Source organism: Neopelma chrysocephalum, unplaced genomic scaffold (genome assembly GCF_003984885.1).
Source record: "Neopelma chrysocephalum unplaced genomic scaffold, ASM398488v2 Primary Assembly neopelma1_70, whole genome shotgun sequence".
In the NCBI taxonomy this organism is placed as follows: Eukaryota; Metazoa; Chordata; class Aves; order Passeriformes; family Pipridae; genus Neopelma; species Neopelma chrysocephalum.
The window spans coordinates 8,628,563-8,640,385 of record NW_020897730.1 but is presented as its reverse complement, the minus strand read 5'-3'; the positions used below and the strand labels follow the sequence as shown (position 1 = coordinate 8,640,385).

The 11,823-nt window shown below is 40.8% G+C and overlaps 1 protein-coding gene across 1 annotated transcript; it reads left to right on the top strand.

Moving 5' to 3' along the window:
* The first annotated feature begins 926 nt into the window (after positions 1-926).
* LOC113969073 (G-protein coupled receptor 55-like) lies at positions 927-1,981 on the top strand. Its single transcript, XM_027686225.1, has one exon. The coding sequence runs from the start codon at positions 1,055-1,057 to the stop codon at positions 1,979-1,981; it is 927 nt and encodes a 308-aa protein (XP_027542026.1). The 5' UTR covers positions 927-1,054.
* Positions 1,982-11,823: the final 9,842 nt, after the last annotated feature.

Sequence of the window (11,823 nt, the reverse complement as noted above, 5' to 3'; positions counted from 1 at the left end):
TTGCTTAAGAGCTACCTGTCATGTTTTGTCCTCCAAAGCAGAGATTCTCCTCTTGATCAAATTATTCTTAAAACATCTTCACTTACTCCTAAAATTTTTTTTAACAACTTGATTGGCTGAACTGGACTGGGAACTTTAACTACCAATTTTGTTCACCTTTATTAGGATTTTCTGTGATTTTGATTTAGAGAGGTTATAAAAAAGCACTTTTAAGGCTTAGTTTGTTAAAGCATTCGTATATTTTTAAGAACAGCAATAACACTTAATTCCACACAAATTATACTTTATTAAGAGCTGTATTATGAAGATGTCATGCCTTGCATTTGCTAATCTTTGCTGGATTATCTAAGATAATCAGTTAAAATCTGAAGTACTTGCAAACCCCAAATTGAAACAGTGCTGAAAGTTAAACACAAGTGAGAAAACACTCTTACTCATTTTACACCTAGATAAAAGATCTGACCTTTAAAAATACTGCATTGGATATAAGCAGTATATGAAATTAAAATATCTTGTAAATGTGGGTGTAGTAAAAGCACACATCAGCAAAAACTACTGATATAGGGAATCACTGATATAAGAGTAAAATCCCAGCTATCAGATTGACATACCTTAATATAGAAACATAATTTAATTAATCTCTGTGTAGCAACAGAACCAAACATAAGTGTTAGGGAAGTTTCAACAAATATACAAGTTACTAGAGAGAGACAGTACTCTTTAGAGTTTTTGGAAATGTATGTTTGAATGGGCCAGTCTCTTCAATATCTCAATGGTATTATATTGCAGGGCATGGTAGTGAGTGGACATTGACTACTTGCCATCGAGAATCAGACTCCTTTATAAGAGATCAAGCCACTCAAAATGGAAATAGAAAGCTCTGTGCTTGAAATGAGGTTTCGCTTTCCACAATAGCCAAAGGCTGACCAAGCATGTAGCTCAAAACCAAAAAAGCCCAGAACTGTGTTTGAAAGTATCTTGATCTGGATTGTAAAGGCATTACCAGGAGCCTGACACATTTCCAGCCTGCTCTCTCTGTCATTTTAGGGGAGAAATGACCAACAGCAGCAGGGAATGTGATTTTACAGCCGTCGACAGCTTAGCAAAGACTCTGCAGCTGGGGATTTCCATCCCCACCTTCATTCTTGGGCTGGTTCTCAATACCCTGGCCCTCTCTGTGTTCTGCTGCTTTTGGAAGAAACAGACCAAAACCTCAGTTTACATGATCAATCTCGCACTTGCGGATGTCCTGCTGCTTCTCTCGCTCCCGCTGAAGTTGTACTACTCTGTCACAGAAGCACCTGGGCTCCTGTGCTCATTCATACAGGCTCTTTACTTTGTCAACACGTACGTCAGCGTCTTCATCATTGTCTGCATCACTGTTGACAGATACATCTGCATAAGGCATCCCTTTGAAGGTCGAGCCAACCAATCCCCCAGGTGGGCTGTCTTGATTTGCTGTGTTGTCTGGGCAGTGGCTTGGATTTGCAGCAGCCCAATGTATGTGTTTCATAAGAAAGATCCTTTCACGTGCTTTCACAACATGTCAGACAAGGCGTGGAGTGTCCCACTCATTGTTTCTGTGGAAATATTTGGATTTTTGATCCCACTTGCAGTGATGGTTTTCTGCTCTGCTCAAAACATCTGGATTCTTCTGAATCACAAAAGCCAAGCCAAAAAGAAGGTAGAAGGCAGTGGCTCCCTACGAGTAATTATCATCAACCTTGTGGTGTTTTTGGTGTGCTTCACACCCGTTCACCTGGCGATCTGCCTCCAGTGCCTGGTGAGACAGCACGTGATAGTGGACTGCAACCTGAAACAAACCATCAGCCTCTTCATTCAAGTGTCTATGATATTTGCCAACCTGAACTGCTGCCTGGATGCCATCTTCTACTATTTTGCTGCAAAAGAATTTCGTGAGAAAACACACTTGAAAAAAGTTATTGAGTCATGTCGTGTCTTTAAGCCTTGTGCCACGTGATGGGACTGCCAGCAGTGGAAGAACCTTTTCTTTGGCTCCCCCTTGCCTCACAGGACACCGACAGCTTTATCCCTGACACTGCAGGAGGGTCACCGTGGTCATGGCAGGGAGGGTGCCAGAGGGAGAAGGACAATGTTTTTCCAGTGAATGTGAACCCGTGCCATATTTTCCTTCCTTTTAAAGATGAAGAAGAAAACTATTGGAAAAAGGAACCAGCATTAGCAAAGTGTCAGAGTGACACCAAAAGAAGCATTAGCCTTGACAGTATCTATTAAATGTGAAAGGCTTGCCAGAGGAAAACTACCCAGATCATGGGAATAGCACTTAAAATCAGGTTTGTCATAGCTGCACCAGTTTTCCTTTTGCCAGTGTGATCAGAAAGTTGTTGTCAGAGGCAAATACAGAAACAACAATTCAAAACCTTCTTTCTAATTTAGAAGGTATCTGGCAGTTAAAAGGCAATATCCAGCCAAAAGTCTGACTCTGCTCTTTCGTTCTGTACAGCCTACAGAAGGCCACTGTTGGAGCTCAGTGCTTTGGACAGCTTGGCCATCCTGGGATAACAGTGAATCCTCCCCCTGTAAGCATTATACACTGGTCAGGGCTGCTACATGGGACAGCAGCCCCTACTCTTCCATGGAGGACACTCTACCCAGTGTGGAACCCCCATGGACTACATTTGGTATCAGCAATTTCTGAGCAACAAATATTTATGATTACCTTTCCTGAGGAATCATTACAGTTTTCCCTTGCAATTTTAAAACTGGTTTTGCATGTGAAAAACCAAAAGGACCCCTTCAAATAGTGAAAGACTGAATGTGATTAACTGTGTTTCTACATCACTGTATTTCTATCAAAGACATAACATAACATGTATATGGAATTCTTCTGCCTGTTTGCTCATTCTTTCTTGGGGGAGGGGAATTAAGAAAGCAAGCCCTGCTTCACAGAAAATTAGGGAGTGACTGATATTTTCCTTGCTTCCAGTTGGAAGACTGGACCAGCTCTATCCAGCTCATTCCTTAGAGAAGTCCTTCTAGCCTATCCTGTACACTTCCCGAAACACTTCTGGGCATGCCTCCACCCTTCTCAGTCAGCACTTCTGGATTGTCACCACCACAATGTCATTTGCAAGTTTGGCTCTGAATCTAATCTAAAGGTTTCCTTGCTCTGATTTAAGCCTAGCTTTTCTTGTGCCCTTATCTGGGTATTTTTCATGCTCTTAGCCAGAAACACTTTCACATCAAGAAATCAATTTCAGCTGTAAAAATAACCTAAGACTGCTGGTAATCCGATCTTCATTCTGGGGCAGATATTCCCTTTATTCAAAACGTGAAAAGAAATTACCTTCTGCCCAGAGCAAATTAAAAAGAAAGGGGGCCGGTTTTGAAAATACAATTTGATGCCAGTTGATTTCCATAGAAGTGTTTGACTGTGCAAGTAGTCAGCTGCACATATCTAACGGTGGGCCTGATATACGAACATTTTAAAACTTCTTAGTACTAAAACTATGACTGCAGCTGAGGTGTACAAGGAGTTGGGAGGCAAAGAAAGGTTTTTATCATAATCTTTGCCATTATCCATGTAGCAGCAAGTGGAGAAGATTTCCAAAACAGTAGGTTTTCTAAACATTATTTGTTACTGCCTTAATCACTCAGAAACTTACAGCCTTTTCGATATGAGTTAACCTTTCCTTTTTGCACTTTTCACATTAATTTGCATATGAAATATGTGTGAGAAAGAACATGATTTACTAAATAAACTGTATATATAAAGTGTATGATTTGAAAATACATTTTAATTTCCCAATTTAACATCAGTGTATGATTCTCCTCTACCTATTTCATGGCAAACTTTTCCCATTTTCTTCTTAAAGCAGCTCTGAGATGAGGAAATACACTGGCTGCCTAAAAGTTACTTGTCAGAAGCAACTGTGACCCATCACACAAGGCTAGGATTATTCAAGTCAGGACTAATGAAGCAGTACCCTTGACTTTCAACTCATTTATCACTAAGCACTTTAAAAAGGTCATATTCTAATTTTCAAAGGAATAAGAGCATGCAGTAAGCAGAGAGGGAAAGTGTGTGGGGGCTCTCATATGCAGGGGTTGGGGAGAAGTTTGATTTGCCAGGACTAGGGAGACAACATTCGCTCCTGTCAGTGCTTAGTCAGGAGTAGAGTCACAGCAAACTCAGGCAGGGAGAGAGTTCCACTTACAGAAAGAAATCAATGTGATTTTCTCAATGAAGGAAACAGGAGCCATTTTATGAAAGTCTTCATTTGTCTAAATTTTGCCTGTTATATATCCAAATGAGAGCAGCCTCTCTAAGCATGCTTGAAATCTTTGAAGAAAAGAGAAAGAAGAAAGAGAGCATGGGGGGGGGGGGTGGCTTTACAGGCTATTACAATAACCTGGGTTTTTACCACAAAAAGAAAACAGGTCTTTTGAGCAAGAAGGTGTCACTTTCCATCCACTGCTTTTCAAGATGAACTTACGTTTAAGTAAAACACCTAAATCCTGTATTTGACCTGCAGCTAAGAATATAGTTCTTTCTAAATCAGAATTTTACATACAGGTTCCTCTATGAAATTTCCTGTTAACTCTGGAGCGTCTCTAGTTGGTTGTATTTTTATACCTGAACAAAAGCAATAAAAATCCTCATGCAGCTGGAGAAGGTACAAAACAATTTTGTTGATGAATAAAGCTGAAAAGTATTTGACATTTTAAAACAACAAAAATTTTCCTGAGTCAATACATGGATTCAGCACAACAGATGAAGTTTCTTCTCTCTTGATGTTATTCTTAATACAGAGAAAAATGATAGGAACCTGAATGTGAATGCCTCACATGCCCAAGTTTCCTTCCAGGACCTCAGTTATACTGCAAAGTCAAAGAAATACTGTCTCAGTGGAAAAAAAAAATTAAAAAAAAAATCAAGTGCTATCCAAAACCACCCAAAACTGTGTCTTTAAAAATTACATTTTCAGTTCTGTGAGTTGAACAAAACCATAATTGCACAGTTAACCACAGACCTTAAAGAGCAGCTGTATTTAACCTTTAATTTTTCTGGACAAGGCTGTTTCAGGACACACAGGTGAGAATATTCACAAAAAGCAATTTTGGTTTTATCCAGTTAAACTCTTCCAACAGGGCCAAACCCCACAGGTATTTACAACGCAGAAGAGGGCTGATTTTTCTTGAGGACATTTTTATGAATGGCAGATAACTCCATCAACATCCTACAATTAGCATTTGTTCAATAGTCAGTGTGATTTCTTAAGCTGTATTTTGTAGACTTACGAAACAACTGAATGACAGAAGAGCATAGAAGGTAGTTTGGCCAACCAGGAAAATAACATGAACTCAATTTAAAACAAACAAACAAACAAACAAAACCTAACAACAAACAAAACCACACAGGATTTGTTCTCCAAACTTCTTCCCTGTCCCTTTGCCTGGTCAGTTATATGATCTTCCATTTCCCAATTCTACTTGAGCACAGAACTTCTCCTAAGGGGCCACAGTGAGCACAGATGGGCATGTGCCCTGTAGAGTCAGTCCAACATCATTTCATTATGATTACATACATCAGCTAAAACACACAAAGCAGACAGCTTTCCACTCGGTTGAGAATGATCAACCACAAAGAAAGCCTGATAAATGTCACTCTGGCAGTTTGTCGTATCAGGTATTTTCAAGCGCTCAGAAATCTTCAAAGTGAGAAGAGCAGCCACCTCACTGCCTAAGGCAGCCTCCAGATCACAAAAGAAAGCTGAACGGGGCTGAAAGACTGAAACTTCAGAGTTTGATCTTCAGACAAATATCCTCCCAAACCTCGCAGCACTGTCTGCTGCTCTAAGTGATATTTCTCTCAAGGCTTTTTCTCCAACACCACAACTTAACCTGTCCAAAACCCATGCGAGAGATAGACCGAGGCTACTCAAAGGTACAGACTTCTGCCTCTCTCATCAAAACGGTTTAGCAGGTTTATTTCCTCCTCACATTCAGAACATTTTCCACTTTAAACCAATTTATTCCTACGAGTCTTGGGTGCCCTCCCCATTCTTCCACCCAAACACAAGGAGAGGAGCTGTGCAGAGGCAGCGTCCTTTGAGGAACTGGCAAGTCTAGTGGGAGAAAACAGAGAGCCCACCAGCCCTGCGTACAGACCTTCTGAGGTGACTGTCAGCTACCATGAGAGCCTGCAGGGACCTGCTCAGCACCACAGTGCAAATGGCAGAAGCTTGGATAATCCCTTTATGGAGTTAGGGGACGATGAGACCTTGGCTGCTGCACACCAATTTAATTCCCAATTTGACATCAGTGTATGATTCTCCTCTACCTATTTCATGGCAAACTTTTCCCATTTTCTTCTTAAAACAGCTCTGAGATGAGGAAATACACTGGCTGCCTAAAAATTACTCGGCAGGAGCAACTGTTGGCTAGAAATTTATTTGCATTGGAATACCACTCCTAGGAACTGATTGCCACAAAATAGCACTATGTGATGAGCTTTTGGAGTTCAGTTACCTCACTGTTAACTGGAAAACTCCAGAGATAAAACTCACCCCTTCAGCAAGGGTATGCCAAATTCACACAAGCAATCTTTTGTTTATCTTTTTAACGTCAGGCCAACGCACAGACTAAAGCAAGTGTTAGCACTGAAACACACTTGAACAGACTAAGAATAGTCATATTTATATAGTGCCTTTCATCTGAGGAAGTTAGAATGAAAGTGAGAGATACGATCCCACACTGCACAGACAGACTGCTCTCCATCTAGTGATGGAAATAGAGGAAGTGAAAAGGTGAACCAGTAGCCAAGCAGCTGGTGTAGCTCAGGTCCTGCAAAGTGATTCTGTGTTCCTGGAGCGCCAAAATTTATTGCCTTTGGCCCTGTCAGAAATTTCACTTTAAAATATCTGCAAAATAAAAGAAATGCTGGCAACACTCACTGCAGCATATGACATGACTGAGGGATCACCAGAGCCAAGTTCATGCTGGAACCATGGATTTTTAATTTACTTTTTCTTTAATCACTGTCCTTTCTGCCTTACCAATAGGTCATAGGGATGGCACTGCTTTCTCCAGCACCCATTGCTCCAAGGTGAGGACTCACACTCCCAGGAGTGAACTCAGTACCTAAGTCCAAAAGACCTGTTGGGGGGACACCAGGATGCCACCTACACTACCTGATCTGTACTGACACATTTCACTGCAAAAACCCTCACCCAGCACCTGGCACCTCTTCCACACCATACCCAGCTGCTTTTATACATGCTGCCTGTACAGAAGGTCACAGTGCTCACTCATTTAAAGCAGAAGGGGCAGCGCTGTGGGAGGCAGGGCACGCTTGCAGACCTCATGACAAATCTCAAAGCTTGCCCATGATGCAGGTGTTTTGAAGCAAACACATCCTGCTATTTATCTTCTCATTCCAACCAAGACTGAATTTACCTAGTTCAGTGCACGGGTGAAGTCTTCTTGTAGTTCTGGATACTGCAAACAGCATGGAAACAACATGGACATACATGATCATCACACCAAGATCACACTCCAACACCACTATTTTTCCTTTTTAAAAATGCAACTGTAAGTAAACATTGAGACATGTTTAAGTAAACATGAGACATTCCTGTTACAGCTAACAGAGAGAGCAGAGAAAGGCTGTAGGTTGTCTGGTCATATGAGCTATATATTAAAAAAAATATATATTTTATCTTTTGCGCAATGTGCTGAAATGAAACTAAGGTTTCATTTTGGCCCCCACAGCAGTGCCAGTGCTCAGTGTACCTTTCCACTTTCCCAGAGGTCCTCTCAGCAGCTTTATTTCTGAGCTGCCTTTTACCACGCTGTAAAGATGTCACACTGTCATTTGAGGGAAGCAGCTGCTTCCACCTCAAGCAAAGCACCATCCTGCAGTGTCAAATACAGAAACTAGTGAGGCTCCCTCAACACTCAATGAAGAGCTTTTGGCATCTCCAGTGAGCAATTCAATATTTTAACTTCTGACTTGCCCACCCCAAGGACAGCAGGGTGCTTGGACATCTGGGCTCTCAGATCATCTATCTGTGTACTTGCATATCTGTATCCTGCAGATGAAACCATACAGATGCTTATTAAGCATCTCCGCCATCCCAATCAACTCATTACTGAAAAAGATGCAGCCAATAATTATGCCAGAAGCTATATGAGCTCTGGAAAGGAGACCACATATGACTGCCCTTGTAGGTTAATAAAAGTTCACACAGCGATTATTATCTCTATTAAATCCACTAATTGCCTGGTGTTACTGGAAAAAATGAAGATTGTGGTGTTTTTCGGATACCTTTGATCTGTTTATTTACTAAGTTACCATGGTTCATCATCCCTTCGCTCAAGTTTACATTGGTTGGGGAGTTTTCCTCAGTATTTCTTAAAATCATACCAAAACATACATGTCATTTCTTTTAGGAGATCCTAATACCTCCTCCTCGTACCTTTTACAGACAGAGCCTTATCTCTGCTCCTACACCAAAGGCAAGTAATTCCAATTCAGTGAAACCAAGTCTTGCTCTCAGTTCCTACTGCAGTTGAAAAAATTGCTGAAACACTGTAAAGTCATCAAAATAACTACACTGAGTTCTTGCAAATCTCTGTCCCTCTTTTCCCTCTGCACTGTGTATTTTTAAGCGTGCCCAGCACATAACAGTTTCAGTAAATCAGAGAACTCTGCATATTTCCAGCTCTCTCATTCTAAGGTACTGAAATCACACTGCAAAGCAGGGCCCTGTGACATGATTGCCTTGAAACTATAGGAGATCACTTGGCTGGTTAAAAATAGCAAAATCTGAACTGTGGTAAGCATGAATTTTTTTAGGGTTTTCATTGTTGTTTTTTGTTTGGTTTTAATATAACAACAAGCTGTATGCTTAATAAAGACAGTAAAATTGTTACAAAAACTATCACCTTCCAAGTTGTTTCTCTTTAGGCTTTAGAAGTGAAAACACAAAGATATCCTGAGAATTAAATCTTTCTCTTGGAAGTAGACAATACAATTTGTTTTGAGTCACAAACTTCTCTAAATGACTAAACCCCATCTGCCCACTCTACATCGCAGAACCTCCTGTTCTTTCTCCTCTTTTGACTTCCAGTGCTGGAAATTCAGCTTGGGAGATTCAACCAGGTCATCTCTTATTTATATATTCCTGTCAAACAAATTCTGTGCCAGCTAAAGTTTGTAAAAGTCCATTTCATTGTTGTTTTCTGGCAACACACAAACATAAGAAGGGACCAAAGTTGATACTACAGCCAGAGCCTCGGCAGCAAGGATGCTGACAGCGTGAGAACAAGCACATGCTGCATTTCCACGCTCATGTTGGAACCCAAACGCCTGCTCTCTCTGACACCATTATTCATTTAGAGCACAGCCTGGCGCTTCGAGCATCATCACTCACAGATTTCAGTCCAGCTCAGTGGGAATTACCTCTGTGTTGGCTCAGTACTGCAGACAGGAGAAAAAGAGAAGCAAAAATGTCCTACCTTCAGATACAAATATTCTGGTATCTCCTAACTGCACCAAGCACCAGGTCTATTATGTAAAAAAGGTGTTCAGTGTGATTTTTAGGACAGAATTCGCTACCGCCACCTTCAGCCTGACTCCGGCAAATCAATCAGTGAGAATTCCCTGCTATGGAATGCTGACAAGATTTAATATATAATTTTTTAACAAAGAACATGCATCGCACACAGTCTCCCATCTTGCCTCCAGCCTTCTGCCCTTGAAACACCCTTGGCCACACAAGCCATGACTTGGTTTTTCTGTCACCAGTTGCTGTCTCTTACTCTCTGCTGCACTCTTCCTACAGTGTGGCCCTTGTACAAATCAAGAGGTATCACCAGATAAAGCTTTCATCCTGTTTTCACCCAGTCCACCCACTGATGGAAACCTTTATCAATGCCAATATCAAATGTCTTTAAAAATTAATTAGAATTCAGTGTGGCTGATTCCATTGCCAATCTCTGCCAATATCAGAGTTACATCCACACCAGGGACTCACCATTAGTCCAGTCTTCAGGTCCCTGCTTTTTCAGTCATCACTATAAAAGGAGCAGTCAGCTATTCTCTCATTTCATTTGACTGGAAGGTGAAGAGTGCACACATGAGCTTCAGTGAGATCTGTAAATGCCTAAAGATCAGAGATACGTTATCAGGAGACATCTCAGCTTTAAAATAATTTTAGACTATTGTAATTTCTGAAGTATTTTTAAAATAGTTGATTTTTTTTAAGAGTGCTTTTTCTTTCTGACTAGAACACAGGAACCAAACGTCTAGCCCAAAGATGTACAGACAATCACCTACCAATATCAGAGGTGCTTTTCTGGTTCCAGTCTGTACAAAAATAAGTGTGTCAGTGTAACCAGCACCAAGTTAATGAATATAAATGGTTTTACAACAGCATTGCATGCCTCTTTTATTTTTTTCCTACCCTGTTGCTTACGTGATGTTAAGACCAGGCTGAAAATCTCTGAGCAGCAGAGCAGCAGCTGACTCTACCAGGGGTCACTTGGACACTGGTGTGGAAGATGCTACTGAGCAGAAGAGTGGTAAGGACATAATTATATAGTGTAGCCATTTGTTTGGGGGAGGATTACAATTAAATTAACATGGGTGGGTTTCCCTCCAAACATACCTTCTCCTCAATCCAGAATCATAAGCAAGTGTTCTACACAGAAATGGTCAATATTTCTTAGTTTGATAAACCAGGTATGGTTAAACAAAGAAGAAAGCGAGTGTAACAAATAGTTACTCTTTTTTACTACTCTTGAGGAACTCAAATTTGTTCCACCAATTATAGTTTCAGGCAGAGATTTGGCTGCGATGCAGCAGGCTTTGTATATGCTATTAAACTGCAGCTCTAGAGGCTTGGACTCTTCTTGATCTCAAATTTGATCTAACTTTTCACAAGTTTATGAAATCAGAAAGACTGGAGAAACAATATTCTGAATCCTGGAACAATTTACTCAAAAGAACCAGGTGTCAGCACTGCAAAACATGAACTGAGAATCAACTCTGCAAAACCTGAATTATGCTAGAAATAATTAAAAAAATTAAAATCCTGTAGTTAAAGAAATAGATCTTCTAACACTTTCTCCCCCTCCCCACTTAATTCAAATCACAAACCTGACTGCTAAATCAGCACCAGAGTTATAGCCCTGCTTCATTTTGCTTCAGTGGTTGTGGTTATTTACAAAGAAATGCTCAAGACCAGAGATGTTTAAAGCTAAAATATTTAAATATTTGGCTTAAGAACTGCTTACCAGGAAAACAACAGGAAAAGGATGTGGCCTGATAAATGCTTCTAACATCTTCATCAGTGTCATCTAGTTATTCATATGAATTTGATTTCACTAAAAATTAATAAGTGTGAGAAGTCTGAAGAGTTTGCGGTACCAAATGAGCAGTAAACGAGCTCCATGTTCAGGCAGCAAGACAGATATTTCTAAACTCACAGCAAATGTTGTCCACTAAAAGCCCTTTAAACCTTTCACAGAAGGGGCATTTAAAAAGAGGACAGAACGATGCACGCTCAGCCCCCACACACCAACCCTCTGAGGAAAGCAAGAGATGGACAATGGGAAGAGGAGGGGGAAGATGGCACAAAGGAGAGGGCAGGAACCGCAGCTCTTCTTTTGGTTGAAACCCAGGCTGTGGTGCCATGTGGACCCCTTCCTATGGGGACTACATATCTAACTATGCACACAAACTGTAGCATAATAGAGATACAAAGGCTCCCTTAGATTAGAGGTGACACGAACCTCTCCTTGTCCTAGTTCACACAGCCTTACTCTAACTAAAAT

Coding starts and splice junctions, on each gene's coding strand:
- LOC113969073 (XM_027686225.1), top strand. CDS start 1,055: ATGACCAACAGCAGCAGGGAATGTGATTTTACAGCCGTCGACAGCTTA.